This window comes from Phocoena phocoena, chromosome 3, assembly GCF_963924675.1.
Source record: "Phocoena phocoena chromosome 3, mPhoPho1.1, whole genome shotgun sequence".
Taxonomy (NCBI): Eukaryota; Metazoa; Chordata; class Mammalia; order Artiodactyla; family Phocoenidae; genus Phocoena; species Phocoena phocoena.
In genome coordinates this window covers 161,782,960-161,809,887 of record NC_089221.1, presented here as the reverse complement: position 1 = coordinate 161,809,887, position 26,928 = coordinate 161,782,960, and the positions used below count along the sequence as shown (strand labels likewise).

Below are 26,928 nucleotides of genomic sequence, written 5' to 3'. Positions count from 1 at the left end.
GGATTAAGAGGTACAAACTATTCGGTATAAAATAAGCTACAAGGATATATTGTACAATACAGGGAACATAGCCAATATTTTATAATAACTATAAATGGAGTATAACTTTTTAAAAATAAATTTATTTATTTCTTTTTGGCTGCTTGGGTCTTCGTTGCTGTGTGCAGGCTTTCTCTAGCTGCGGCAAGTGGGGGCTACTCTTCCTCGAGCGGGCTTCTCATTGTGGTGGCTTCTCTTGTTGCAGAGCATGGGCTCTAGGCATGCGGGCTTCAGTAGTTGTGGCACATGGGCTCAGTAGTTGTGGCTCACAGGCTCTAGAGCACAGGCTAGGTAGTTGTGGTACGCGGGCTTAGTTGCTCCACGGCATGTGGGATCTTCCCGGACCAGGGCTCGAACTTGTGTCCCCTGCATTGGCAGGTGGATTCTTAACCACTGCGCCACCAGGGAAGCCCAGGAGTGTAACTTTTAAAAACTGTGAATCAGTGTATTGTACATCTGTAACGTATACTATTGTACATCAACTATACTTTAATTAAAAAAAAATTAAGGGACTTCCCTGGTGGTCCAGTGGTAATGAGTCTGCCTTACAATGAGGGGGACACAGGTTCAATCCCTGGTCAGGGAACTGGGATCCCACATGCCATGGGGCAACTGGGCCTGCACGCCACAACCACTGAGCTCAGAAGCCTCAACTAAAGAGCCCAAGTGCCACAAACTACAGAGCCCACGTGCCCTGGAGCCACGACTAGAAAAGAGAAAAGACCCGCACGCCACAGCTAGAGAGAAGTCCATGCATCACAATGAGAAGAGCCCGCGTGTGGCAACGAAAGATCCCACATGCCACAGGGAAGATCTCGCATGCTGCAATTAAGACCTGACGCAGCCAAAAATAAATTAAATAAAGAAATAATAAATAAATCTTTAAATAATAATTAAAAAAAAAAGACTGATGGTAAATTTAGCCACTTCATTCTGTCAACTGAATTTGCCACCTGCCGCCTTTGGACTGGAGAGGTGTACAAAGTGTTGAGAAATCAAGGTATCTGGTGTTGAGAGGGCACAGAACAGAGAGGTCTGGGAGGCTGGGGAGTCCTTCCCAAGGGGGCAACATTTTGGAGTTAAGACCTGAAAGAGGTATTATCAGAGGGAGGTGAGCTCTGGGCAGAGGTCTTAGCATGTGCAAAGGCCCTGATGCTAGAGTGAGCTTGGTGTGTTTGAGGAACAGGAGGAGGCTGGTTTGTGGGTGTGGAAGGCAGTGGTGAGGCGAGAGTGAAGGCAGAGGAGGGTGGAGAGGTGGGCAGGGGCCAGACCACACAGAACCTGTGCATGGTGGAGAGTTGGGATATCATTCGAGGTGCAGTGGAAGCTGTAGGAAGAATTAAGCAAGTTAGGGACATCATCGGACTTAAATTAATAGACCCTCTAATAGGCTGAATAGTTAGTTTCTGTCCCAAATCTGTGTTCATCTAGAACCTCAAAATGTGACCTGATTTGGAGATAGGGTTTTTGCAGATGTAATTAGTTAAGATGAGATCACAGTGGTTTAGGGTATGTCCTAAATCCAATGATTGGTGTCCTTGTAAGAAGGCCACATGGGGACTTCCCTGGCTGTACCGTGGTTAAGACTTCGTCTTCCAATGCCGGGGGTGTGGGTTCGATCCCAGGTCGAGTAGCTAAGATCCCATGTACCTCGCAGCCAAAAAACTGAAACATAAAACAGAAGCAGGGACTTCCCTGGTGGCGCAGTGGTTAAGAATCCGCCTGCCAATGCAGGGAAAAACGGGTTTGATCCCTGGCCCAGGAAGATCCCACATGCCGCAGAGCAACTAAGCCCATGCACCACAACTACTAAGCCTGCGCTCTAGAGCCTGCGAGCCACAGCTACTGAGCTCACATGCCACAACTACTGATGCCCGCGCTCCTAGAGCCCAAGCTCCGCAGCAAGAGAAGCCACTGCAATGAGAAGCCCGCGCACCGCAACGAAGAGTAGCCCTCACTCGCTGCAACTAGAGAAAGCCTGTGCGCAGCAACGAAGACCCAACGCAGCCAAAAATAAATAAATAAATTTATATATTAAAAAAAACTAGAAGCAGGGCTTCCCTGGTGGCGCAGTGGTTGAGAGTCCGCCTGCCGATGCAGGGGACGCGGGTTCGTGCCCCGGTCTGGGAGGATCCCGCATGCCGCGGAGCGGCTGGGCCCGTGGGCCATGGCCGCTGAGCCTGCGCGTCCGGAGCCTGTCCTCCGCAACGGGAGAGGCCACAGCGGTGAGAGGCCCGCGTAACGCATAAAAAAAAAAAAAAAAAAAAAAAAAAAAAAAAACTAGAAGCAGTATTGTAACAAATTCAATAAAGACTTTAAAAATGGTCCACATCAAAAAAATCTTTAAAAAAATAAAATAAAAGAAGGCCATGTGAAGACACACACAGGGAGGAAGGCCGTGTGGAGGTGAAGGTGGAGATTGGGGTAAAGCATCTCAAGGCGCGGAACACTCAGCGTTGTCAGCAGCCCCCATAAGCCAGAGAGGCATGGAACAGATTCCCCCTCAGCACCTCCAGAAGGAGCCAACCCTGCTGACACCTTGATTTTGGAGTTTTAGTCTCCAGACCTGGGAGAGAATAAATGTTTGTTGTCCTAAGCCACCAACATGGTAATTTGTTATATATAGCAGCCACAGGAAACTAATATAGAAACTGACTGCTTAGGAGAGAAGGACTGTCAGGGTTGGGGTAGAGGTGGCCGAAGGAACAGCAGGGAGACGGCCAGAGCAACGTGCAGGTGGAAGATGCCGGGGTCCACAATCCACACACAATGAGTTCCAGAAGCAGAATCCGTGGAACCTGTTATATATATATATATATATACACACACATACACATATATACTTAACTCTGTGCCTCATGGATGGTGAGGTTTATATACTGTGAAATTCTATGTAAAAATATCATGTATAATACTGTTAAAATATCCCATGCGTAAAAAAAATTATCCCATGCTTTAATCAGGTGGTAAATCAATTATGTTTTCAGAAGTGAAAAAGAGGGTTTCCCTGGTGGCGCAGTGGTTGAGAGTCTGCCTGCCGATGCAGAGGACACAGGTTCGTGCCCCAATCTGGGAAGATCCCACATGCCGCGGAACGGCTAGGCCCGTGAGCCATGGCCACTGAGCCTGCGCATCCGGAGCCTGTGCTCCGCAACGGGAGAGGCCACAACAGTGAGAGGCCCGCTTACCGAAAAAAAAAAAAAAAAAAAAGTGAAAAAGAAAAAGTGAGCACTTGGCCCAAAGAGGCTAAAGTCAAACACACTTGGCTTGTTCAACACCCAGCCTGGGCTGATGTAGGAGGGAAACCCCTACTCACACCTACACCATAGGGCCCCATGGTGCCTTACCTGCCGGCATCTTGTGAGATGGTCACTGACACATCCAGGCCCAGTGTAGTAACCCTCTTACATACAGCGTCCATGTCAATGATGGAGTCAATGCTTTCAGGCCCATCCTCCACACAGCACTGGGAGCCAGGGCAGAATCGGCAGTTGTCCAGCCCCTTGTAGCCCTTGTTGTGCCCGCACTTCTCCAGCGTGACTGTGGTCGCCATGCCTGACACCCCCACATGCACCACCAGCTGCAGACAGATGGGCAAGGCTTAATAGGGTCTGGTCATGGGACTGGGAGTCCCCCCAGGCCAAGGAGAGGGCAGCATCCTCACAGAGCTCTGCTGGGGGTTACGTGCTTTCTGACATCTTGCTGCTGGAATAGACCCTACAGTCACTCTTACAGAAAGGTGTGCCAAGTGAAACATGCAAGAATGTGAAATATGCAAAGATGTTCATTGCAGCTTTGTCATTACAATCAAATATTGGAAACAATCTAATTAGCCATCCATGGTGGGGGGGGGGGTGTTGGATAAGTAAAGTATGAGCTACTTTGTAGCTGTTGACATGCCCAAGGCAATTCTGTGTGAAATAATCTTCAAGACATATTGCCAAACACAAAAGGCAAGGTATAATTTCCAGGAATCTAACCTAAAAACAATCAAAGAGATAATAATTTGCCCATGGTCACTTCGGTGTTATTTATAAAAGTGAGGGAAAAAACCCCAAAACATAGAAATGACCAGCATGCCCAATAATAGGAGAATGGTTGATTAATTACTAAATATTACCCAGCTGTTAAAATAATGTTAAGGGAGAATTTTTCATGACCTGCGTGATTAAATGCTCATGATAACATATTTATAAGAGGCAGGATACCAAATTGAATACAGCTTAACTTCAAATATTAATTATTTGTGTGTATGTTTATATACAGAAAGGGCACTGTAAGAAAATATGTGAACATTTAAAATAAAGACTGATGAGCACACTGTGCCATATGGCAGTCACAGGACACATGTGGCTGTTGAGCATTTGAAATGTGGCTGATACAAACTTTTTTTCTATGCATTTTCTTTATTTGATTATTGGTTATTTCCCTACGGTGATATATGTCACAGTGACTTTTTTTTTTTTTTTGACTTTTTTTTTAAACATCTTTATTGGAGTATAATTGCTTTACAATGTTGTATTAGTTTCTGCTGTATAACAAAGTGAATCAGCGGTATGTATACACACGTCCCCATACCCCCTCCCTCTTGCGCCTCCTTCCCACCCTCCCTAGCCCACCCCTCTAGCTCATCACAAAGCATCGAGCTGACCTCCCTGTGCTATACGGCTGTTTCCCACTAGTATATATATGTCAATGCTACTCTCTCACTTCATCCCAGCTTATCCTTCCTCCTTCCCATGTCCTCAAGTCCATTCTCTATGTCTGCGTCTTTATTCCTGTCCTGCCCCTAGGTTCATCAGAACCATTTTTTGTTTTTTAGATTTCATATATATGTGTTAGCATACGGTATTTGTTTTGCTCTTTCTGACATACTTCACGCTGTATGACAGACTTTAAGTTCATCCACCTCACTACAAATAACTCAATTTCATTTCTTTTTATGGCTGAGTAATATTCCATTGTACATATGTGCCACATCTTCCTTATCCATTCATCTGTCAATGGACACTTAGGTTGCTTCCATGTCCAAAAATAAACACAAAACGGGCTTCCCTGGTGGCGCAGAGGTTGAGGATCTGCCTGCCAATGGAGGGGACACGGGTTCGAGCCCTGGTCTGGGAAGATCCCACATGCCGCGGAGCAACTAGGCCCGTGAGCCACAACTACTGAGCCTGTGCGTCTGGAGCTTGTGCTCAGCAACAAGAGAGGCCGCGATAGTGAGAGGCCCGCGCACCGCGATGAAGAGTGGCCCCAGCTTGCCGCAACTAGAGAAAGCCCTCGCACAGAAACGAAGTCCCAACACAGCCAAAAATAAATATAAATTAATTAATTTTTAAAAAACACACATACAAAATGGATTAAAGACCTAAATGTAAGGCCAGACACTATAAAACTCTTAGAGGAACATATAGGCAGAACACTCTATGACATAAGTCACAGCAAGATCCTTCTTGACCCACCTCCTAGAGAAATGGAAATAAAAACAAAAATAAACAAATGGGACCTATTGAAAATTAAAAGCTTTTGCACAGCAAAGGAAACCATAACCAAGACGAAAATATAACCCTCAGAATAGGAGAAAATATTTGCAAGTGAAGCAACTGACAAAGGATCAATCTCCAAAATACACAAGCAGCTCAATATCAAAAAATCAAACTACCCAATCCAAAAATGGGTGGAAGACCTAAATAGACATTTCCCCAAAGAAGACGTACAGACTGCCGACACATGGCTGATACAGATTGAGATACCAGTGCAGCACACACACCGGTTTCGGAGACTGGGCATGAAAAAAGAATGTAGGGACTTCCCTGGTGGTCCAGCGGTTAAGACCCTGCGTGTTAAGACTCGACTGCAGAGCACGGAGATCTCACATGCCGCGCGGTGCGGCTAAAAAGTAAAAAAAAAAAAAAAAGTAAAATGTCTCATTAATAACTTTTAAAATGTTGATTACACATTGACATAATATTTTAGAAATAAGGGGTGACATTTAAGATATTATTAAAATTAATTTCACTATTTCTTTGTATGCTTTTTTTTTTTCTGGCCATGCAGCTTTTGGGATCTTAGTTCCCAGACCAGGGATTGAACCCGAGCGACGGCAGTGAAAGTGCCGAGTCCCAACCACTGGACCAGGGAATTCCTTCTTTGTATGCTTTTCAATTGTGGCTTCTAGAAAGTTTAAACTGTCCCGTGTAGCTGGCATGGTAACGTCTAGCGGGCCGTGATTCTGAAGAACATAACTAGCCAGGAGCGGGGGCTATGCTACTGGATGCCTTAGCACCCACACTGTGTTATCTGGTGCTCCATAAACCAGCGGAGCATCAGGTAACACTGTAATTCCTGTGAATGCAAAAACAAAATAGCAGCTAGCTGTAGTATAGAGGGTTGAATGGTGACTCCACCAACACCACCAAAAAAAAAAAAAAAAGAAAGAAAAGGAAAGGTATGTCCCTGTCCTAATACCTGGAAACTGTGACTGGGACCTTATTTGGGAAAGGGTCTTTGCAAATGTAATTAAGTAAAGGATCTTGAGATGAGGTCCTCCTGGATTATCTGGATGGGCTCAAAATCCATTGACGAATGCCCTTAAAAGAGACACACAGAGCAGGGACAGAGAGAGAGGAAAGGAGAAGGTCATGTGGAGACAGTGGCAGAGGATAGAGTGATGAGGCCACAAGCCAAGGAATGCCTGGGCCACCAGAAGCTGGAAGAGACAAGGAAGAATCCTCCCCTAGAGCCTTTGGAGGGAGCCACAGTCCTGCTCATGCCTTGATTTTGGACTTCTGGCCTCCAGAACTGTGTGCTTATAAATTTCTGTAGTTTTAAGACACCTAGTTGGCAGTCAATTGTTACGTCAGCCACAGGATGCTAATCCATGCAGTACGATGCTTAAACAGTACTTGCGGGTGAGCACAAATGTACATGAAGATGCATGTGTGTGAAGAAGATGTGAGTGATGACAATAGCCATGGTACCAGTTAACCACTATTAAGAGCTTACTATAGGGACTTTCCTGGTGGTCCAGCGGGTAAGACTCCACGCTCCCAATGCAAGGGGCTTGGGGTTCTATCCCTGGTTGGGGAACTATATCCTGCATGCATGCCGCAACTAAGAAATCTGTGGGCCACAACTAAGAAGTCCGCATGCCACAACTAAGAGTCCACATGCCGCAACGAAGATCCCGTGTGCCAAACTAAGACCTGGCGCAGCCTAAATAAATAAATATTTTTTTTTAAAAAAAGAGCTTACTATAGACCAGGAGTTCTCCACCAGGGGTGAGCCTGCCTCCAGAGGATGTTTGGCAACATCTGGAAACGTTATGGGGTATCAAACTGGAGACACAGTGCTCCTGGCATCTCATGGGTGGTGGTCAGGGATGCCGCTCAGCACCCTACAGTGCACAGCACAGCCCATCACAGAGAAGGCTCTGGCCCCAGTGTAGCTGAGAAACCCTGGAGTGGGCTGAGAATTGTTTATTGCCCTACTGGCCTCATCTCTCTCATCCCCACCACAAACTCATGATGTTAGTGCTTGTGATAGCGAGATCTATAGTAAGAGATATACATTTGTTGGAACTTCCCTGGTGGTGCAGGGGGTGAGACCCCATGCTCCCAATGCAGGGGCCTGGGGTTCGATCCCTGGTTGGGGAACTAGATCCCACACGCATGCTGCAACTAAAAGTTCTCATGCCATAGCTAAAAGCCCGCATGCCGCAACTAAGACCCGGTGCAGCCAAAATAAATAAATAAATATTAAAAAATAAAAAAGAAAGAAATATTTGTTCTTAGTTCACTCTTCCTGGCACAGAGCTCCTAAAACCCTTAGAGTTCCCTAAGTGATGAGAGCAATAAAGGTGTCCTGTTTGGTTAATTTTTTTTTTTTTTCTGCTGCATGGCATGTGGGATCTTAGTTCCCTGACCAGGAATCAAACCCATGCCCTCTGCAATGGAAGCGTGAAGTCCTAACCACTGGACTTCCAGGGAATTCCCCTGTTTTGTTAATGAGGTAACTTTTGGAAAGCACCTTAGAATGGGGGCTGGTTGCCAGGGGAACCAACCACATGATTAGAGGGTTGGAACTTTCAGCCCCACCCCCCTACCTCAGAGGAAGGGAGAGGGCCTGGAGATGGAGTTCAGCTGGGGAGAGTAGGGTGCTCGGGAGGGCGAAGCAGCATATGCTCGGGAGGGCATAGGACAAAGCATACATTGTCCTATGCATCTCTTTCATCTGGCTGGCTGTTCCTGAGTTATATGCTTTTATAATAAACTGGTAATCCAGTGAGTAAATGGGGTTCCTGAGTTCTGTGAGCTGCTCTAGCAAATTAATGGAACCCAAGGAAGGGGTCATGGGAACCCCTGATTTATAGCCAGTTGGACAGAAGCACAGGTAACAACCTAGACTTAAGATTGACATCTGCAAACTATTTTATATAGAATGGATAAACAATAAGGTCCTACTGTAGAGCACAGGGAACTATATTCAATATCCTGTGATAACCATAATGGAAAAGAATAGTAAAAAAAAGAATGTATATATATATGTATAACTGAATCACTTTGCTGTACACAACATTGTAAATCAACTATACTTCAAAAAAAAAAAAAAAAAAGATTGGCATCTGAAGTGGAGGGCAGTCCGGTAGGATGGAGCCCTTACCGTGTGGAATGTGATTCTATCTCTGGGTAGGTAGTGTCAGAATTGAGTTGAATTGTAGGACCCACAGCCGCTCTCCAAGAATTGCTTGGTGTGTGGGGATAACCCCACCCACGCGCTGGAATTGGGTGGTAGAACCTTAGTACTTCAGTCACCCCTCGCTTCGGTATCCACAGGAGATTGGTTCCAGGTTCCCCCCCCCCCCCCCGCTTCAGATAGCAACATCTGGGGACGCTCAAGTCTCTTACCTAAAATGGCACAGTATTTTCATATAACCTACTGCACATCTTCCTGTATACCTCAGATCATCTCTAGATTACTTACGATACCTACTAGAATGCAAATGTTATATAAATAAATAGCTGTCAGCTCAAGGCAAACTCAAGTTTTGCTTTTTGGAACTTTCTGAATTTATTTCTTTATTTTTTTTCTGCACTGCACGGCTTACTGGATGTTAGTTCCCCAACCAGGGATTAAACCCGGGCCCCCAGCAGTGGAAGCATGGGGTTCTAACCACGGGACCACCAGGGAATTCTCTGGAATTCTTTTTCAAATATTTTTGATCTGTGCTTGGTTGATTCCTGACTATTATTATTTCCACCTGTCACAGGAGGAAACTGAGGCACGGGAAGCCCAAGGAGCTTCCCTGAGACCTCACAGCTCATCAGTAGCAGCCTGGACCCAAAATCCTTCTTCTTTATTCCTTTCTATATAGTGAGACATTTTTAAGACATGTTCATGCCTTAGGTTTTCTTTTTAGCTAGAATAAGGCAGCACTATATAGACAGTAGAGGAAAAAGCTCATTCACAGAACCTTCAGTCACATCTCACTGAGCCTCCAGGTCCCCCTCTGTAAAAAGGGACAAATTCTAATTTTTATAAAAAATAAATTTATTTATTTATTTTTGGCTGTGTTGGGTCTTCGTTTCTGTGCGAAGGCTTTCTCTAGTTGCGGCGAGCGGGGTCCACTCTTCATCGCGGTGCGCGGGCTTCTCACTGTCGCGGCCTCTCCCGTTGCGGAGCACAGGCTCCAGACGCGCAGGCTCAGTAGTTGTGGCTCACGGGTCCAGTTGCTCCGCGGCACGTGGGATCTTCCCAGACCAGGGCTCGAACCTGTGTCGCCTGCATTGGCAGGCAGATTCTCAACCACTGCGCCACCAGGGAAGCCCCCAAATTCTAATTTTTAAAAAAAAGTTTTGAGGGAGCTTCAAGGATGGCGGCATCCACGGCACTGACTCTGCAGGAGAGCCCCAGCATGAGAAAAGCAGTGTCGCTGATAAATGAAATAGATATAGGAAGACTTCCACGATTGCTCACCCCAGTTCTTTAAAAACTTCACCTGACGGCTGAGAATAGTTTCAGTGAAGAAGAGGAAGAGAGACTTCAGGCTGCATTTTCTCTCGAGAGACAAGACCTTCACCTAGTTCTTGCAACAGTATCATTCATTTTAGAACAGGCCGTATATCACAACGTGGAGCCAGCTGCTTTGCAGCAGCAGTTAGAGAACATTCATCGTAGACAAGACAAAGCAGAAGCATTTGTCGATGCTTGCTCGTCTACGGGTCAAGAAACAACTGAAAAATTCAGGCACCCCACGAGCTGGAGACGGTCGGATGGCAGCTTAACCTTCAGATAGATGGCTCACTCTGCCCAGGCAAAACTAAAATCTCCTCAAGCTGTGTTACAGCTAGGAGTGAGTAATGAAGAGTGGAAGAGCCTGAAGGAAGTTCTTGTGGAATTCAGTCACAAGGAACTGTTTGATTTCTATAACAAGCTTGCGACCATACAAGCACAGCTGGATTCCCTTACAGGACGTTCTCCAAGACTTGTTTCTCTATACACTCCTGCCACCTTATTATTTTGCACTGAAGATAAACGGCCAGGTTGTGTTTTCTGAAGGATTCATTCGCTTTCTTCTTGTAAATTATATGGCTTATTGCTTCTTATCACAGTAACAGCCAAGGAAGATCGTGGTTCTGAGTACAGATGTTCTAATATACATTCTCTAGTTCTGTGAGCCAACAGCAAGCAATTGTTAAGAACGCTTCTGTTTTAAAGGAAACAAAAGTGAGTATCACATTGTTTTTACTGTCCTATTTTTGCTTTATTGCCTGACCTTTTTGATTTTTACATACTTGATGATACTTTTATGTATCAAGAAGGGTCCATGGATACAAAGTGTAATGTGTACCTTAGGACACAGAACTTCATTAATTACAATAATAAAAATAAGAAAGTAGCCACATTCAAAAAAATTTTTTTTATTGGAGTATAGTTGATTTACAATGTTGTGTTTCAGGTGTACAGCAAAGTGAATCAGTTATACATATATCCACTCATTTTTAGATTACTTTCCCATATAGGCCATTACAGAGTATTGAGTAGAGTTCCCTATGCTATACAGTAGGTCCTTATTAGTTATCTATTTTATATATAGTAGTGTGTGTATGTTAATCCCAACCTCCCACTTTATCCCCCCCACCCACCCACCCCTTACGGGACAAATTCTATTTGAGGTGCAATGAGAGGGCTTCTTAGAAAGGAAGATGCCTCCAGCCAGCCCCGGAGAATCTGAAACAGCAAGCTAGGGTAGGAAGTTGAGTGAGGCCCCCCCCAAAGGGGACTGGGACTGCACTTGTCAGAGATACCAGCCCAGGTAAGTTCCCAGATGGCTCCTGCCCAAGGTCTTGGCTGGGCCAAAACTACCTCTGTGGGAGGGTGTGGTTCCTGCCTGTCTGGCCTCCATTCCATCACATCGGGTTAAAACCACTGCTCCCTCCCACAGCTATTTTCCCTTTGTGGACCACCTCCACTTCTTCTCATTCTAGGAGGTTTGGAGAGAGGCGACACCACCCTCTGGCCACCGGAGTGGGCATGTGCGACTCAGGCTTCACAAATCAGAGCATTCCTTCTTCCCCAACCATAGTGATTGGCTCAGGGACTGGCCTGTGACCCAAGCCAGCCAATGAGAATCAGCCATAGACCTTGGGGAATTATTTGGAGGAGAGGCGTTCTCTTTCTGCTGAGCGGCTGAGTTGGGAGGATATCAGCCAGCAACCACCTATCTTTGCCACAGCAAAAGCAAAGTGGAAAGCAAAGCAAAGCTACGTGGTCAAGAGAGGAGGCTGATGACATTGGGCGACCACCTGAATCAAGCTATACCTAAAGCATCCAACATTTGGGCTCAAGCTGGGTTGAGGTGTGATTCGACTGTGACTTATAACCAAACAGGTCATGACGGATACAGAACTCAAGTGGGACAGAACCAGGCTCTGTGAAGTTCCAGATGTTTGCTTTCCTCCCTCACCTCTAAGGGTAACCCAGGAAAGTGTGGCACTTTAGGAAATAAGGCTGTGGCATCAGCCATGTGATCACAGCAGGAACAAAGTCACACGAGCCATCCATGTGTGGGGCACCCACCAGCAGGTCCTGATGGGGAAGCACCTACCTTTACCCCACTCATCTTTGCCCCATTTACCTGTGGACTGTGCTTCTCCCACAGAGCGGGGATGAGCCTCTGGACTGTCTTGTACTCCACTGGAATCTCATACACGTGCAGGTCCACGCTGTCACCGAGCCCCAGCTTCTCCAGCTCCTGGGAGCAAGAGCAGAGGAAATGTGGCATTAGGTCAGAGCTGCAGGGATAACTAGATCCCTGGGGACAGAGTGACCTATCCTCAGAAGACAGGCGGGGTTCCTGACTCACTGTGCAGAGCGGGAAGGCACATGCGCTGGCCTATCCCAAAGCTCCTCCCTCAGCCCCTTCCCCACCCACTCTCTTAGCATCTCCGTGGGCAGCAGCATGATACCATGGCCTCTGAGGCTGGTCTCCTGGATTTGAACCCTGCCTGTGGGAGGAAGGGCAGTGACTTGGGCAAGTCACTTAACCTCTCTGTGCCTCAGTTTCCTCATCTGTAAAATGGGGATAATAAAGTACTTACTTCACAAGGTAGTTATAACAAAGGAAGGAACTAATTCACGCTAAAGAGTTCCAAGCAATGTTTGGCATACTGTAGGGACTCGAATAATGTTGATTACCATTACTACTATTATTTTTGTTGTCTGTTATTATGCTCTCCCTTTGTTACACCTGTTAAGAATTATTTCTAGACTTGGTGCGTGGTAGATAGCAGGGTCTCAATATACATTTACAGATGGACCCCACTCCTTAGGGAGCCTCTAACCATCTCAGGAATGAAGGGGTTTAAGAACATCATGAATTATAAACAAAAATGGGCTATGATGACCCCAATGTTCATAGCAGCACTGTTTACGATAGCCAAGACATGGAAGCAACCTAAATGTCCATCAACAGATGAATGGATAAAGAAGATGTGGTATATATATAAATGGAATATTACTCAGCCACAAAAGAGAGTGAAATAGGGACTTCCCTGGTGGCACAGTGGTTAAGAATCCGCCAATGCAGGGGACATGGGTTCGAGCCCTGGTCCGGGAAGATCCCACATGCCGCGGAGCAACTAAGTCTGTGCACCACAACTACTGAGCCTGCGCTCTAGAGCCTGCAAGCCACAACTACTGAGCCCACGTGCCACAACTACTGAAGCCCACGTGCCTATAGCCTGTGCCCCGCAACAAGAGAAGACACTGCAGTGAGAAGCCCACACACTGCAACGAAGAGTAGCCCCCGCTCGCTGCAACTAGAGAAAGCCTGCACGCAACAGACCCAATGCAGCCAAAAATAATTTTTTTAAAAAAAGTGAAATAATGCCATTTGCAGCAACATGGATAGACCCAGAAATTATCATACTAAGTGAAGTCAGTCAAGCAGAGAAAGACAAATACCATATGATATCACTTATATGTGGAATCTAAAAAAAAATGATACAAATGAACTTATTTACAAAACAGAGACAGACTCACAGACACAGAAAACAAACTGACGGTTATCAAAGGGGAAAGGGCAGGGAGGGATAAATTAGAAGTTTGGGATTAACAGATACACACTACTATATACAACACAGATAACCAACAAGGACCTACTGTACAGCACAGGGAACTATATTCACTATCTTGTAATAACCTATAATGGAAAAAATCTGAAAAAGAATATGTATACATAAGTACATACATATATATGTATATATAACTATATATCTGGGAAAAAGGGCTATGATGGATCACCACATGCGTACTTTTCTGGGGAAACACGGATGCTTTCCTCAGATTCTCAATGTGGCAGAGCCCATGACTGGACCTCCTTCCCCCAGATGGGCCACAACCCAGAGCACAGCAGACCCAGAACCAGCTTTCCCGGAGGAATGATGATCCTGGCAGCTCTGGAGTCCAGGGGTGAGCAGAGACGCTCAGGGATGAAGGTTTCAGCTCAATATCAAAAACTAAGCATTCTTCATGGTAAAATTAATACCCCAAATAATGATTATCGGTCAGGCTGTTTCATATTATTCTCAGATCTCATGCAGTAATTTGGACATGCTACCACTGGCGGATGTTACAGAGTTCTATGGGCAGGTCCCAGGCGAAGCAGTTTTCGCATCTGGCCTTGCCGAATTCACTAGAGGTGAGCTCTTATCTTTTTTTTTTTTTTTTTTTTGTCACGCTGCGCGGCTTGTGGGATCTTAGTTCCCCGACCAGGAACTGAACCCAGGCCCACGGCAGTGAAAGTGTGGAGTCCTAACCACTGGACCACCAGGGAAGTCCCTAGAGGTGAGTTCTTGCATCTCCTGCAGCGGCTGCAGGATTTCTTTCTCTGGTTGCCTTGACCTTGCTGTACCCACGCTATCCCAGATCTGTGCCCCACTGACTGCAGTTGCTCTGGAGAGTATCTGATGCCTGGAACAGCAGGTCTTTCCTCACTGATAGATAATTCCAAATTGCTCCCCAGAGAGGTCACCTGGAGACAAGGACATCTGGAGGGTAGGTGGGGCGAGGCAGGTGTGTGTGCGGGCGAGAGTCTCAAATGTCAACACCAGGATCTGGGACCCCAGCCCTCTTGCTAAGCCCAGTTACGTGTGAGATCAGGAAGCCCTCCCCGCCGGACAGAAGAGGGCAGAGCGCAAACCTGCTCCCCAAACGTGGTGCACGGTGAGCTGCAGACACTGATGGGTAGAGGGCTGGGGGGGAGGGTGGTTATATTTTGTGTGAAATCTATTTTAAAAGACACTAAAGAGAAAACTTTGTAAAATATTTAATTTCTCCCACAATCATTTTTCTTAGTCACTAATATTTTTATTCTTCATGCTCCTTTGTCTTCTCAACTCCCTGGACTGTGGTGATAGGAATCAGAGGGGACTTTCTTCAAGAGTTTATGGATTCAGAGACGAGGCAGGCCTGGTGCTCGCTGGCACATAACCATGATTCCTACCTGACCGTATTGTTTTTTACACCATTGAACCCCTGAGAAGTGCTGGAGGTTTTAGATCTGTGCTCCCTGTTTCCATTCCCGTGATTTTATCAATATTCACCCTGTTTGTGCACGCTGCACGCCCGGAGTGATTATTTTGAATGGCCACACATTAAAAATAATAGGATGTTATAGACCACTGTTTGCTTGACGCTTGTTGGATACACCCAAGTTTTGTTTTGGCAAATTGATTTGGAGATCAAGCCCCATCTCCTCCCCAGCACTGCCCCGGCCTCCTGTCCCCCAAGGCAGCATATAAAATCACAACGCAGGCTTTCCCTGCTTCCACTCTGCTGTGGCTCCTGCCACGCTCAGAATAAAAATCTTAACTCCCCACCACAGCCCACGATGCCCTGAGGGGTCGGGATGCTGCCCTCCTCTCCCTTTGTCCCCCTTCTGCTCACTTCTCCCAACACAGCCTCCCACATACCAGACTCACTCCTGCCTCAGGGCCTTTGCACTGGCTATTCCCTCCACTTAGAATGCTCTTCCCATCACTTTCCAGTCAGTTGACTCCTTAGCCTTCATGTCTCAGCCTCCCAAGAAGACATTCTGGATGCCCAGCCTGCTCTACATGCTCTCTCGGTCCCACAGGTCAGTGTCCTGGCCACAGCGCAAGATGTGCACACATTAGGTGCTGGTGAATGTCGGCTGAACAAGGGAGCAGTTCAAGCTTGGACTGAGAACAAATACAGACCCAGGTGAGCCTGGGCAAGTACCCGACCCTCCTGAGGGTGCCTTGTTTTTCTTAACTGTAAGTGGGGGTTTGGACTCACTGCTGGCTGTGACCCCTTTCCTTTTCATCCTTTCCTACATTTAAAAGTAGCTCCTCACTATTTGCAACAGCCGAAGTATCCATCACTGGATGAAAGAATATAATTAAATGTGGTCCATCCATACAGTGGAATATTACTCAGCCATGAAAAGGAATGAAGCACTGACACATGCTACAATGTGGGTGAACCTTGAAAACATCATGCATGATGATGAAAAAAGCCAGACACAAAAGGTCACCTATTATATGACTCTGTTTATGTGAAATGTCCAGAACAGGCAAATCCACAGAGACAGACAGCAGATCAATGGTTGCCAGGGGCTTGGGGACTGGGGATGGGGAGTGACTGCTAACGGGGACAGGATTTCCTTTTGGATGATAAAAATGTTCTGGAATTAAGTAGAGGTGGTGGTTGGACAACACTGTGAATGTAATAAATGCCACTGATTCGTACACTTTAAAATAGTTTTATACTATGCAAGTTCATCTCAATTTTTTTAAAAAGGAAAAAAGCAGCTCTTAATTGCATGGATGGTGGAGGGTAGGAATCAGGGGTGGAGCCTCTAGAGCCAGGTGACCAGGTTTGTTCTCCCTCCCCTCCCCTCACTCCCTGGCTGGGTGACCCTGGGTAAGTCACTCAACCTCTCTGTGCTTTAGCTCCCTCATCTGTAAATGGGTGAACAGTAGTACCCATGGCATAGGGAGAAAAAATAAAACAATAGAAGAAACTAGAAAAAATAAAACAATGTTAAATTATATTTTAAAACATTAATGTGTTTCCTTTAAAAAAAATCCAAAAAAATCCCAAAAAAATCTAAAAAAATCCAAAATTTCTGCCTAATATGGCATAAGTGAAAAAAAAATAGACAAAATGTGTAAAATAACAGTTTTCAGACGTGGAGTTGAGGAGTCAAACCTGAGGTTCTAGAAAGTGTAAGAAGGCTACAGTTTGCAGAGTGGAGTCATGGACAGGAGGTACCTGGGGGGAAGAGGAGGTAGGGGGAGGGAGAGGAGGGGGAGGGGAAGGGGAGGAGGGAAGTAGGTAGAAAGGAGAGAGTGTGTAGAGAGGGAGAGAGGAAGAGAGAGGGAGAGAGAGGGAGGAAGAGAGAGAGATCAATCTAGAAGTTGATCCAGAGATCTTTTGAGAGTCCGAGGACTGATGGGTTTACACGCATGCAGAGGCCAGGGATAGAGCCACTTGAAAGGAACAGAGGGAACAAGCCTCCGAGCTCACACCAGGTTGGAAATCCTTGTTCCCACCAGCCAGAGTGGAAAAACTTCACAAGGAAGTGGAGAAAAATTAGCCCCAGAGCGGAGACTGCTCTGGTCCTGCCTAACAAAACTGAACAGCAAGCCTGGAAAGGAACTGTTTCCAGTAGCTTAATTGTATCCCAGAACAAAGCTCAAGAATATTTTGAGGAAATACAAAAGGATACAGCATGCCACAAGGTAAAATTCACAAGGTCTGGCATCAGTTGAAACTTACCAGGCATGCAAAGAAGCCAAAAACTACCACCCATAATGAAGAGAAAAATCAATCAATACAAACAGGACCGGGGGCTTCCCTGGTGGCGCAGTGGTTAAGAATCCGCCTGCCAATGCAGGAGGCACGGGTTCAAGCCCTGGTCCAGGAAGATCCCACATGCAGCGGAGCAACTAGGCCCGTGAGTCACAACGACTGAAGCCCGCATGCCGCAACTACTAAAGCCCGAGCACCTAGAGCCCAAGCTCCGCAACAAGAGAAGCCACTGCAATGAGAAGCCCGCGCACCGCAACAAAGAGTAGTCCCCGCTCGCCACAACTAAAGAAAGACCGCATGCAGCAACGAAGATCCAACGCAACCAAAAATAAAATAAATATTTTTTAAAAAGAAAGGAGAAAACCCTGCTATGTAACCATTGTAAATATAAATTTAAAAAAGAAAAGAAAAGAAAGGACACGGGATTTCCCTGGTGGTCTAGTGATTAGGATTTCACTGCCGATGGCCCGGGTTCAATCCCTGGTCAGGAAACTAAGATCCCTCAAGCCACGTGGCATGGCCAAAAAAAAAAAAGAAAGAAAAAGAAAAGAAACAGGACCAGAAACAACACAGATGGTAGAATTAGTAGATAAGGACATGAAAATAGTTGGTATATATATATTTTTTTTCTTGCGGTACGTGGGCCTCTCACTGTTGTGGCCTCTCCCATTGCGGAGCGCAGGCTCCGGACGTGCAGGCTCAGTGGCCATGGCTCACAGGCCCAGCCACTCCGCAGCACGTGGGATCCTCCCAGACCGGGGCACGAACCCGTGTCCCCTGCATCGGCAGGCGGACTCCCAACCATTGCGCCACCAGGAAAGCCCCAAATATGCTAGACTTTTTTTTTTTTTTAGTTGGAATATTTTTTAAAAGCCAGACAGATCAAGTTTGAAGCCCCCTCACCCCGAGTCTGGGTCCCATTCCCATACCTCAGAAGAAAGTACTGTTAACAGCACACACATCCATGCAGACCTATTTCTACCCCTTCTACACACCTATCTGAGAAAACACATAGTATTTATTTTTACATCAATTGCATCCTTCAGCAACTATGCTTTCTCCACTCAGCAGTTGGTTTTGGAGATCTAGCTACATTATTACATGTAAATCTTGTTCCTTTCCCTTTTCCCTGCTGCATAATATTCTATATCAGAAATTAGCTGGATTTAAACATTCCCCTACACTGGAATATTTAAGTGGCTTCCAATTTTCCTCAGTTTTAAGCCAGACTGCAGCAAGCATCCTTGTGCACATTCCTCGCACCCATGTGTGAAGCATAAATGCTAAAAAGTGACCTAGTTGCACTACAAGATCAGAATATGTATGCTAGTGAGTGATACTATCAAATTGAAGCCTGCTTTTCTTTTCTTTCCTTTTTTTTTTTTTTTTCTTTTGGCCACACCACAAGGCTTGCAGGATCTTAGTTCCCCGACCAGGGACTGAACCCGGGCCTCAGCAGTGAAAGCCCAGAATCCTAACTACCAGGCCACCAGGGAACTCTTGAAGCCTGCCCTTCTGACCTCAGACTCAGTATATACTAGAGGTAGGGGAAAAACTTAAGGGTTTATAAATGAAACTTCCCTTAATCCCCAAAAGGAGACCTAGTGAGCTCTTTTCCATCTTAAAAACAAATTCAGTGGCACCAAAAGTACAGACAATAAAAGAAAAAAATAGAGAAATTAAAGATTTCATAAAAATGAAAAAAAATTGTGAATCAAAGGACGCAATAAATAGAACGAAAAGACAGCACCTGGGGTGAAAGAAAATATTTGCAAACCGTGTATCTGACAAGGGAATTTCTATCTAGAATACAGCTGACCCTTGAACAACACGGATTTGAACAGCATGGGTCCAATTATATGCATATTTATTCTCAACAGAATACTACAGCACCACACAATTGGAGCTTGGTTGAATCTGCAGATGCAGAACTGTGGATATGGAGGAACAAAGCATATGGAAGACTGACTGTAAGTTACAGATGGGTTTTCCACTGTGCAGAAGGTAGGTGCCCCTAACGCCCAAGTTGTTCAAGGGTCAACTGTATATAAAGAATGCTTACAACTCAATAATAATAATAACCTAACAATTTAACTTTAAGATGGGCAAAGGACACGAGTAGACATTTGTTCAAAGAAGCTATACAAGTGGCCAATAAGCACAAGAAAAGATGCTCAACGTTATTAGTCATTAGGGAAATGCACATCAAAACCACAGTGAGATATTATTTCACACCCACCAGCATATCTTAAAAAATTGGAAAGTAACAAGTGTTGGCAAAGATGCAGAGAAACTGGAACACTTGTGCACTGCTGGTGGGAATGTAAAATGGTGCAGCCCCTGTGGAAAAACAGCTTGGTGGTTCCACAAAAAATTAAACATAGAATTACCATATGATCCAGCAACTCCACATCCAGGTATATATCCAAAAGAACTGAAAGCAGGATCTTGAACAGATCTTTGTATATCCTTGTTCATAGCAGCATTATTTACAATAGCCAAAAGATGGAAACAACCCATATGTCCATCAGCTAATGAATGGACTAATTAAATTTGGTATATCCATACAACAGAATACTATTCAGCCTTAAAGAAGAAGGAAATTCTGACAGATGCTACAACGTGGATGAACCTTGAAAACATTATGCTGAATGAAAGAAGCCAGACACAGAAGAACAAAAGCTATATGATTTCACTTATATGAGGTCGCTAGAGCAGTCAGACTCATAAAGACAGAAAGTAGAATGACGGGCACCAGGGACTGGGGGGCGGGGAGAATGGGCAGTTAGTGTTTAATGGGGACAGGATTTCATTTTGGGAAGATGAACAAGCTCTGGAGACGGATGATGGTGATGGGCGTACGACAGTGTGAATGTACTTAATGCCACTCAGCTGTACACTTACAAATTGTTCAAATGGTAAATTTTATGTTATGTATATTTTATCACAATTTGAAAAAAGAGAAAGCAGGAAGCTACAGTCTATATCAGTCTCCTTACCTTTGAATGGCTCCCTGAACACAGACCCTAAAGGCATCTGCTGTGTGCTGACACCAGGGGCTCTCAGAAGCCTGTTAATTTTTTTTTTTTAATGTGAACTTTTTTTGTGTGTGTGGTACACGGGCCTCTCACTGTTGTGGCCTCTCCCGTTGCGGAGCACAGGCTCCGGACGCGCAGGCTTAGCGGCCACGGCTCATGGGCCCAGCCGCTCCGCGGCATGTGGGATCTTCCCGGACCGGGGCACGAACCCATGTCCCCTGCATCGGCAGGCGGACTCTCAACCACTGCGCCACCAGGGAAGCCCTGAACCACTTTTTTAAAAGTCTTTATTGAATTTGTTACAATATTGCTTCTGTTTTATGTTTTTGTGTTTTGGGCCGTGAGGCATGTGGGATCTTAGCTCCCCAACCAGGGAGTGAACCCGCACCCCCTGCATTGGAAGGCAAAGTCTCAACCACTGGATTGCCAGGGAAGTCCGTCAGGAGCCTCTTAACAAGAAGACAAACAGCTTCCCTCGGGCCTCTGCCCCTGAGTCCAGGATCTGAGCACATTACTCCCTGCAGCCCAAGCCGTTCCCTGTGCACCAGACTCTCTCCATTGGAGATTTTGAATTTGGCTCTTTACCAACTGTACTTCATTTGTTGAAAGCTGGGAACTGTCAGATTCCATTTTGTTGTTGTTGTGTTTTTTTGTTTGTTTGTTTTGTTTTTTGTTTTTTTGCGGTACGCGGGCCTCTCACTGTTGTGGCCTCTCCCGTTGCGGTGCACAGGCTCCGGACGCGCAGGCTCAGCGGCCATGGCTCACGGGCCCAGCCGCTCCGCGGCATGTGGGATCTTCCCGGACCGGGGCATGAACCCACGTCCCCTGCATCGGCAGGCAGACTCTCAGCCACTGCACCACCAGGGAAGCCCCAGATTCCAATTTTAAATCCTCCACAACTTTCTGGAATTCCTTTCTGCCTTTTCTCTCAATCTCAATGGAAAACCTAAAATCTACGGAGTATGGGACTTCCCTGGAGGTCCAGTGGTTAAGACTCTGAGCTTCCACTGCAGGGGGCTCAGGTTCAATCCCTGGTTGGGGAACCAAGATCCCACATGCCGTACAGCATGGCCAAAAAAAAAGAAATGAAATGAAGTGAAATAAAATAAAATCTACAGAGTAAATATCCACTTCCAAGCCCTCCACACACACATAATTTGCAGGAATTTCAAATTCCCAACTGCCTGGGCAGGAGGAAGGACCCAGATATGTGAAGGCACCCAATCTGGGGTCCTCCTCGTTTCCCTTAAACGATGAGCTGTGTCCCTTTATCAGGGTCTTGAACATGTAGGGGAAATGGGGATACACAAACTTTTCATTTTTTTTTCAAACTTTTCATTTTTAAGGAAAGTGGGGACTTCCCTGATGGCACAGTGGTTAAGAATCCGCCTGCCAATGCAGGGGACACGGGTTCGAGCCCTGGTCTGGGAAGATCCCACATGCAGCGGAGCAACTAAGCCCGTGCACCACAACTACTGAGCTTGCGCTCTAGAGCCTGCAAGCCACAACTACTGAGCCCACGAGCCACAACTACTGAAGCCCACGTGCCTATAGCCTGTGCCCCGCAACAAGAGAAGACACTGCAATGAGAAGCCCGCACACTGCAACGAAGAGTAGCCCCCGCTCGCTGCAACTAGAGAAAGCCTGCACGCAGCAACAAAGACCCAACACAGCCACGGAAAGGAGTGAAGCATTGATTCATGCTACAACAGGGACGGACCTTGAAAATGTTATGCTGAGTGAAAGGAGACATAAAAGGCCGCATTCAATTATGTTTTCAAGAGTGAAAAAGAAAAAGTGAGCACTTGGCCCAAAGAGGCTAAAGTCAAACACACTTGGCTTGGGCTTCCCCGGTGGCACAGTGGTTGGGGGTCCACCTGCCGATGCGGGGGACGCGGGTTCGTGCCCCGGTCCAAGAGGATCCCACGTGCCGCGGAGCGGCTGCACCCGTGGGCCATGGCCACTGAGCCTGCGCGTCCGGAGCCTGTGCTCCGCAACGGGAGAGGCCACAACAGTGAGAGGCCCGCGTGCCACCAAAAAAAAAAAAAAAAAAAAAAGTTCCTATAAAAGGGTTTCATCTTCAAAGAATTCATGGAAAAGGCTCTGACAAGTACAGGTTTCTGGTAACTGACTACACTGCTGAACTGAATGAATAAGCATTTTCAGAACTCTAATGGAAAACTGATGAACTCATAAAAGTGCTAACAAAAGATCAAGATGAAAAACAATCAATTACATGGGACTGAGTGAACTGATGAGGATGATGATAATTTGTGTGACTTTCTGTTTGAATAAAAAAATAGAGTTAAAAAAAATGCATTTCCAAAAAGTGAGCCTGAAACCAAAAAGGAAAGAAGTGCTCAAGGATGATACAGGAGCCAGCCTGAAGGGGCTGCCATGGGCCAAATCGGGGACAATTTGAACATCAAAATTAAGAGAGAAGGATGTAATAACCTATACAGGAAAAGAATCTGAAAAATAATAGATATATGTATATGTATAACTGAATCACTTTGCTGTAGACCTGAAACTAACACAACACTGTAAACCAACTATACTCCGGTATAAAATAAAAATTTAAAAAAAATTAAGAGATTATCATCTGTTGAAGACGGTACCCATGAGTCCACGCAGATACAAATAAACTCACAGAAGGTCTTAAAAAGTGTCGAAGGTAAGATGGAATCAGAAAACCATCATTTGGCAAGCATCATACTAAAATAATAACTGATTCAGGTGAGACTCACCAGGGGATGCTAATATGGTCTCAAAGTATCTCTTTACAGGGTCTCAAAGTATCTCTCTACGGATACTTTTTCATCACAAAGGGCAAGATAGTAACTTTGCAAAGAAGAAATCCATCAGACCTCACCTTTAGCAAGTGATCAAGGTCAATGATACCAAGAATGAGACCCAGCAATATAACCAGTGCCTCGGGCTTCCCTGGTGGCGCAGTGGTTGAGAGTCCGCCTGCCGATGTAGGGGACGCGGGTTCGTGCCCCGGTCCGGGAAGATCCCACATGCCGCGGAGCGGCTGGGCCCGTGAGCCATGGCCGCTGAGCCTGCGCGTCCGGAGCCTGTGCTCCGCAACGGGAGGGGCCACGGCAGTGAGAGGCCCACGTACCGCAAAAGAAAAAAAAAAATCAGAAAATATAACCAGTGCCTCCTGACATGATGCGCGGAGAAGGACACAACATTACTTCTGTGGGATTCCTGCCCCCAATACACACACAGCCTCCATCTAGTCATGAGGAAACACTGGAGGAGCCACCCTGACGGACACTCTCCAAAGGACTGAGCAGTTCTTAACAAACATGTCATGCCATGAGACACAAAGGAAGACTGAGGAATTTTCCAGACCACAGGGGATTAAAGAAATGGGACAACTGAACCCTACATATAATCTGGAACTTTCTTCTGCTGTGAAGGACATTAACAGGGTGGTTGGCAAAATCTGAATAAGGTCTGTAGATTACAGAATTGTATCAATGTCCAATAAGCCTGATTTTGACCACTGTGCTGAGGCTGTGTTTTAGGAAACACACGGTGACTTATTTAGGGATAGAGGAGTATCATGGCTGCAACTGACCCCTAAATGACACACAGCACAACAGTTCCTCAAAATATTAAACACAGAATTACCATAGGATCCAGTCATTCCACTTCAGGGTCTATACCCACAAGGACTGAAAGCAGGATCTTGAAGAGATATTTGTGGGCCCATGTTCATGGCTGCATTATTCAGAAGAGCTAAGAAGTAGAAGCAACCCGAGTGTCTACTGACCAATTAATGGATAAGCAAAATGTGGTATATACAGCTTGCGACCAGGCAATGGGATCTACATCAACCTTCAAGAGGAAGGAAATCCTGACACATGCTACAACACGAATGAACCTTGAAAACATCGTGCTAAATGAAATAAGCCAGGCGCAAAAGCACAAAACTGTATGCCTGCATTTATATGAGGTCCCTAGCACAGTCAGATCCATAGAGACAGAAAGGAGAATGTGGTAGCTGCCAGGAGCCGGGAGAGTGAGGAATGAGCTGTTAGTGTTTAATGGGGACAGGGTTTCAGTTTAGGAAGATGAAAAAGTTCTGGAAACCAACGATGGTGATGGCTGCAAAACAATGTGAAGGTACTTAATGCCACTCAGCTGTACACTTAATAATAATGGTTAAGGTGGTAAAGCTTATGTTATATATATTTTACCACAGTTTAAAAAATGACTTGGAAGTCAAAAACATTTTTAAACTATATTTAGCTACCTACCTATTTATCTATAGAGAAAGAGCAAATGTAATATAATGTTAACACTTCGGGAATCTGGGTGTGAAAGGACTTCTTTTTCATCCTCTCCTGCCGTGGCTGGGAGGAGAAGTCTCCAGCAAAGACATCTCAGCATAAGGTAAATAATCTCATCTATCTTTACATCCTGTCAACCACGACCCAACTTTTTCTTACCCTCCTGTCCCCCACAGCTTGAAAGTTCCCTGCACCCTCCCATTTCTTTTCCCCATGGCCCTGGCAGTGCTTTCTGGCAACATGATGAAAGTCCAGTAATGAAAAGAATCCATCTCCCAGGTTAAGTGAGGACTTAAAAGGATCATCTTTATTTGTTCAGAGTTTCACTCAGGGAGTTATCCCCAAAGCTGTCCACAGGACAGGCCACCCATATGCCCAGGCAAGTCAATTTGGTGGAAGAATCTCTATGGGCAGGGGGGGTGGGGTACTGAGGATGCTACTAACTCGGTTAGTGACCAAGTCAAGGAACCCTCTATACGGCACAGTAACCCTCCCGGTGGCCACGACATGTGATACGCCAAGGTCGGACCCCCAGCTCAGGGCAGCAGCCCCGCCTTATGGATCCTGTCTCTGCCCCTCTCCCTTCACCCAGCAGAACAGGTGCTACATGCTGAGCACCACTGCCCGCCCAGAGTAACTCAAGGGTCTCTCCCACTGGGTGATGTTTACCAAGCCATTAGTGGGAAGAATCGCCCACATCGACTTTTGACAGTAGGAAATGACCTGGTGCCACCAGGGAGCCATGGAGTGAGTCACCTTCTTGTCCTAACCTTTCCTCCTCATGTCCTCTGGGTCCCCACCTACCATCTCCCTATCTGGGGGAAAAAAATAAACTAAGAAACCCACCATCAAAGAAATATACACACCCCGTGGCCAGCATCCCCACAGACAGGCGTCCACATGCCCGCTAGAGATCCTGAGAGGGGCATCCTTGTTGCTTTACTCTTAGGGAGCAAACCCTGAAGCCCCCAGTGTCAGTGCCAATGGGAGGAGGGGTGGGTCGGGAAAGGAGACAGTTGTCCCCCCGCCACACACACACACACACACACACACACACACACACACACACCAATACAGGCTGAGGAAAAGCGGCCGGTGCCAGAGGAACACAGAGGCTGTGCCATCCCATTCATTTCTTTGCAGCTTGAGACCAGGCAAAACTCATCTGCGGTGACGGAGCTCAGGAAGCAGCGGAGGAGCGATGGGGGGGCGGGGGGTGGGGTAGCAGGAAAGAATGTTCTGGGTTGATGGGAATCAACCACCTTGATGGAAGTACTGGTGACATGGCCATAAATACTTCTCACCAAAGTGATGGGGGCACTGAAGATCTGTACATGTTTTTATACAAATGATTCCCCAATTTTAATAAGGGCAATGGAGGAGGAGGAGCAGCTGTACCATTCATCTGAAGTTAAGAGAAGTAGGTGGCCCGTAATCAAGCGAAATTCTTGGCCTCTGACCACTTTCTGCTCCAAAAGGGCTGGACAGTTCTCCTGGGGGGAGGGTAGCAGCGCACCCCAAGTCCCACGACAATCTGCAGCCAGCACAGCCGCCAAGCACGGACTGTGAAAGTAACGGGGCGTGTGCACCCCAGACAACACATTGTCTACACCCCATCTACCTGACAAGACCCCGCCGCGCGGCTGCGTCTGACCGATTCCCTTGACCCCATAACAAAGACCCGCTTTGTTCCCTGGTTAATATCCTTAGCAGGTCTGTCTAGACTCACTGTGGCAGTAATTGTCCTGTGATGTCACCAGGACCTGTGACCCGACTCCTCCTTGCCCCACTTGGGCAGAGAAGCCTATAGATGGCCCCAAGCCAAGGGGGTCCAAGCCCTCAACACCCACCTGAGCCTCCTAGGGCGAGAAAGACCCGCAGCCAGCATCCCACTCCCACCACCCAAGACCTGCGGGGAGAGAGGAGACTTGAAAAATGCAGTCCCTCCTGTGTGGGGTGCCAGGGGCAGTGGCATTTTTTCCTGGGAAAGAGGAAAGGAGGGGTGCCCCTCTGTCCCCAGAACTCCAACCTCCAGAATGTGGCTGGTGGGAAACAGTTCACTCTCTGGTGGGGCGCCAGTTCACCCAGGGCATGAAGGAAGGTCAGATAAGAGAGGAGAGAGACAGAAAGAAAGAGAGAGCAAGAGCGAGAGCGAGAGCGAGAGCGAGAGCGAGAGAGAGAGAGAGAGAGAGAGAGAGAGAGAGAGAGAA

At 46.4% G+C, this 26,928-nt stretch overlaps 1 protein-coding gene and 1 pseudogene across 2 annotated transcripts in view; one reads left to right on the top strand and one right to left on the bottom strand.

The window, feature by feature from the left end:
* PGPEP1 (pyroglutamyl-peptidase I) overlaps positions 1-26,928 on the bottom strand; it is a 33,978-nt gene that overhangs the window by 2,515 nt on the left and 4,535 nt on the right. For both annotated transcript variants that reach the window (XM_065875036.1, XM_065875037.1), the window contains 2 exons: positions 12,176-12,292; positions 3,387-3,619 (listed from right to left, as the gene is read on the bottom strand). In XM_065875036.1, the coding sequence (XP_065731108.1) occupies positions 3,387-3,619; positions 12,176-12,292 (350 nt within the window). The remainder of the gene's footprint in view (positions 1-3,386; positions 3,620-12,175; positions 12,293-26,928) is intronic.
* LOC136121665 (COMM domain-containing protein 10 pseudogene) lies at positions 9,911-10,594 on the top strand (annotated as a pseudogene).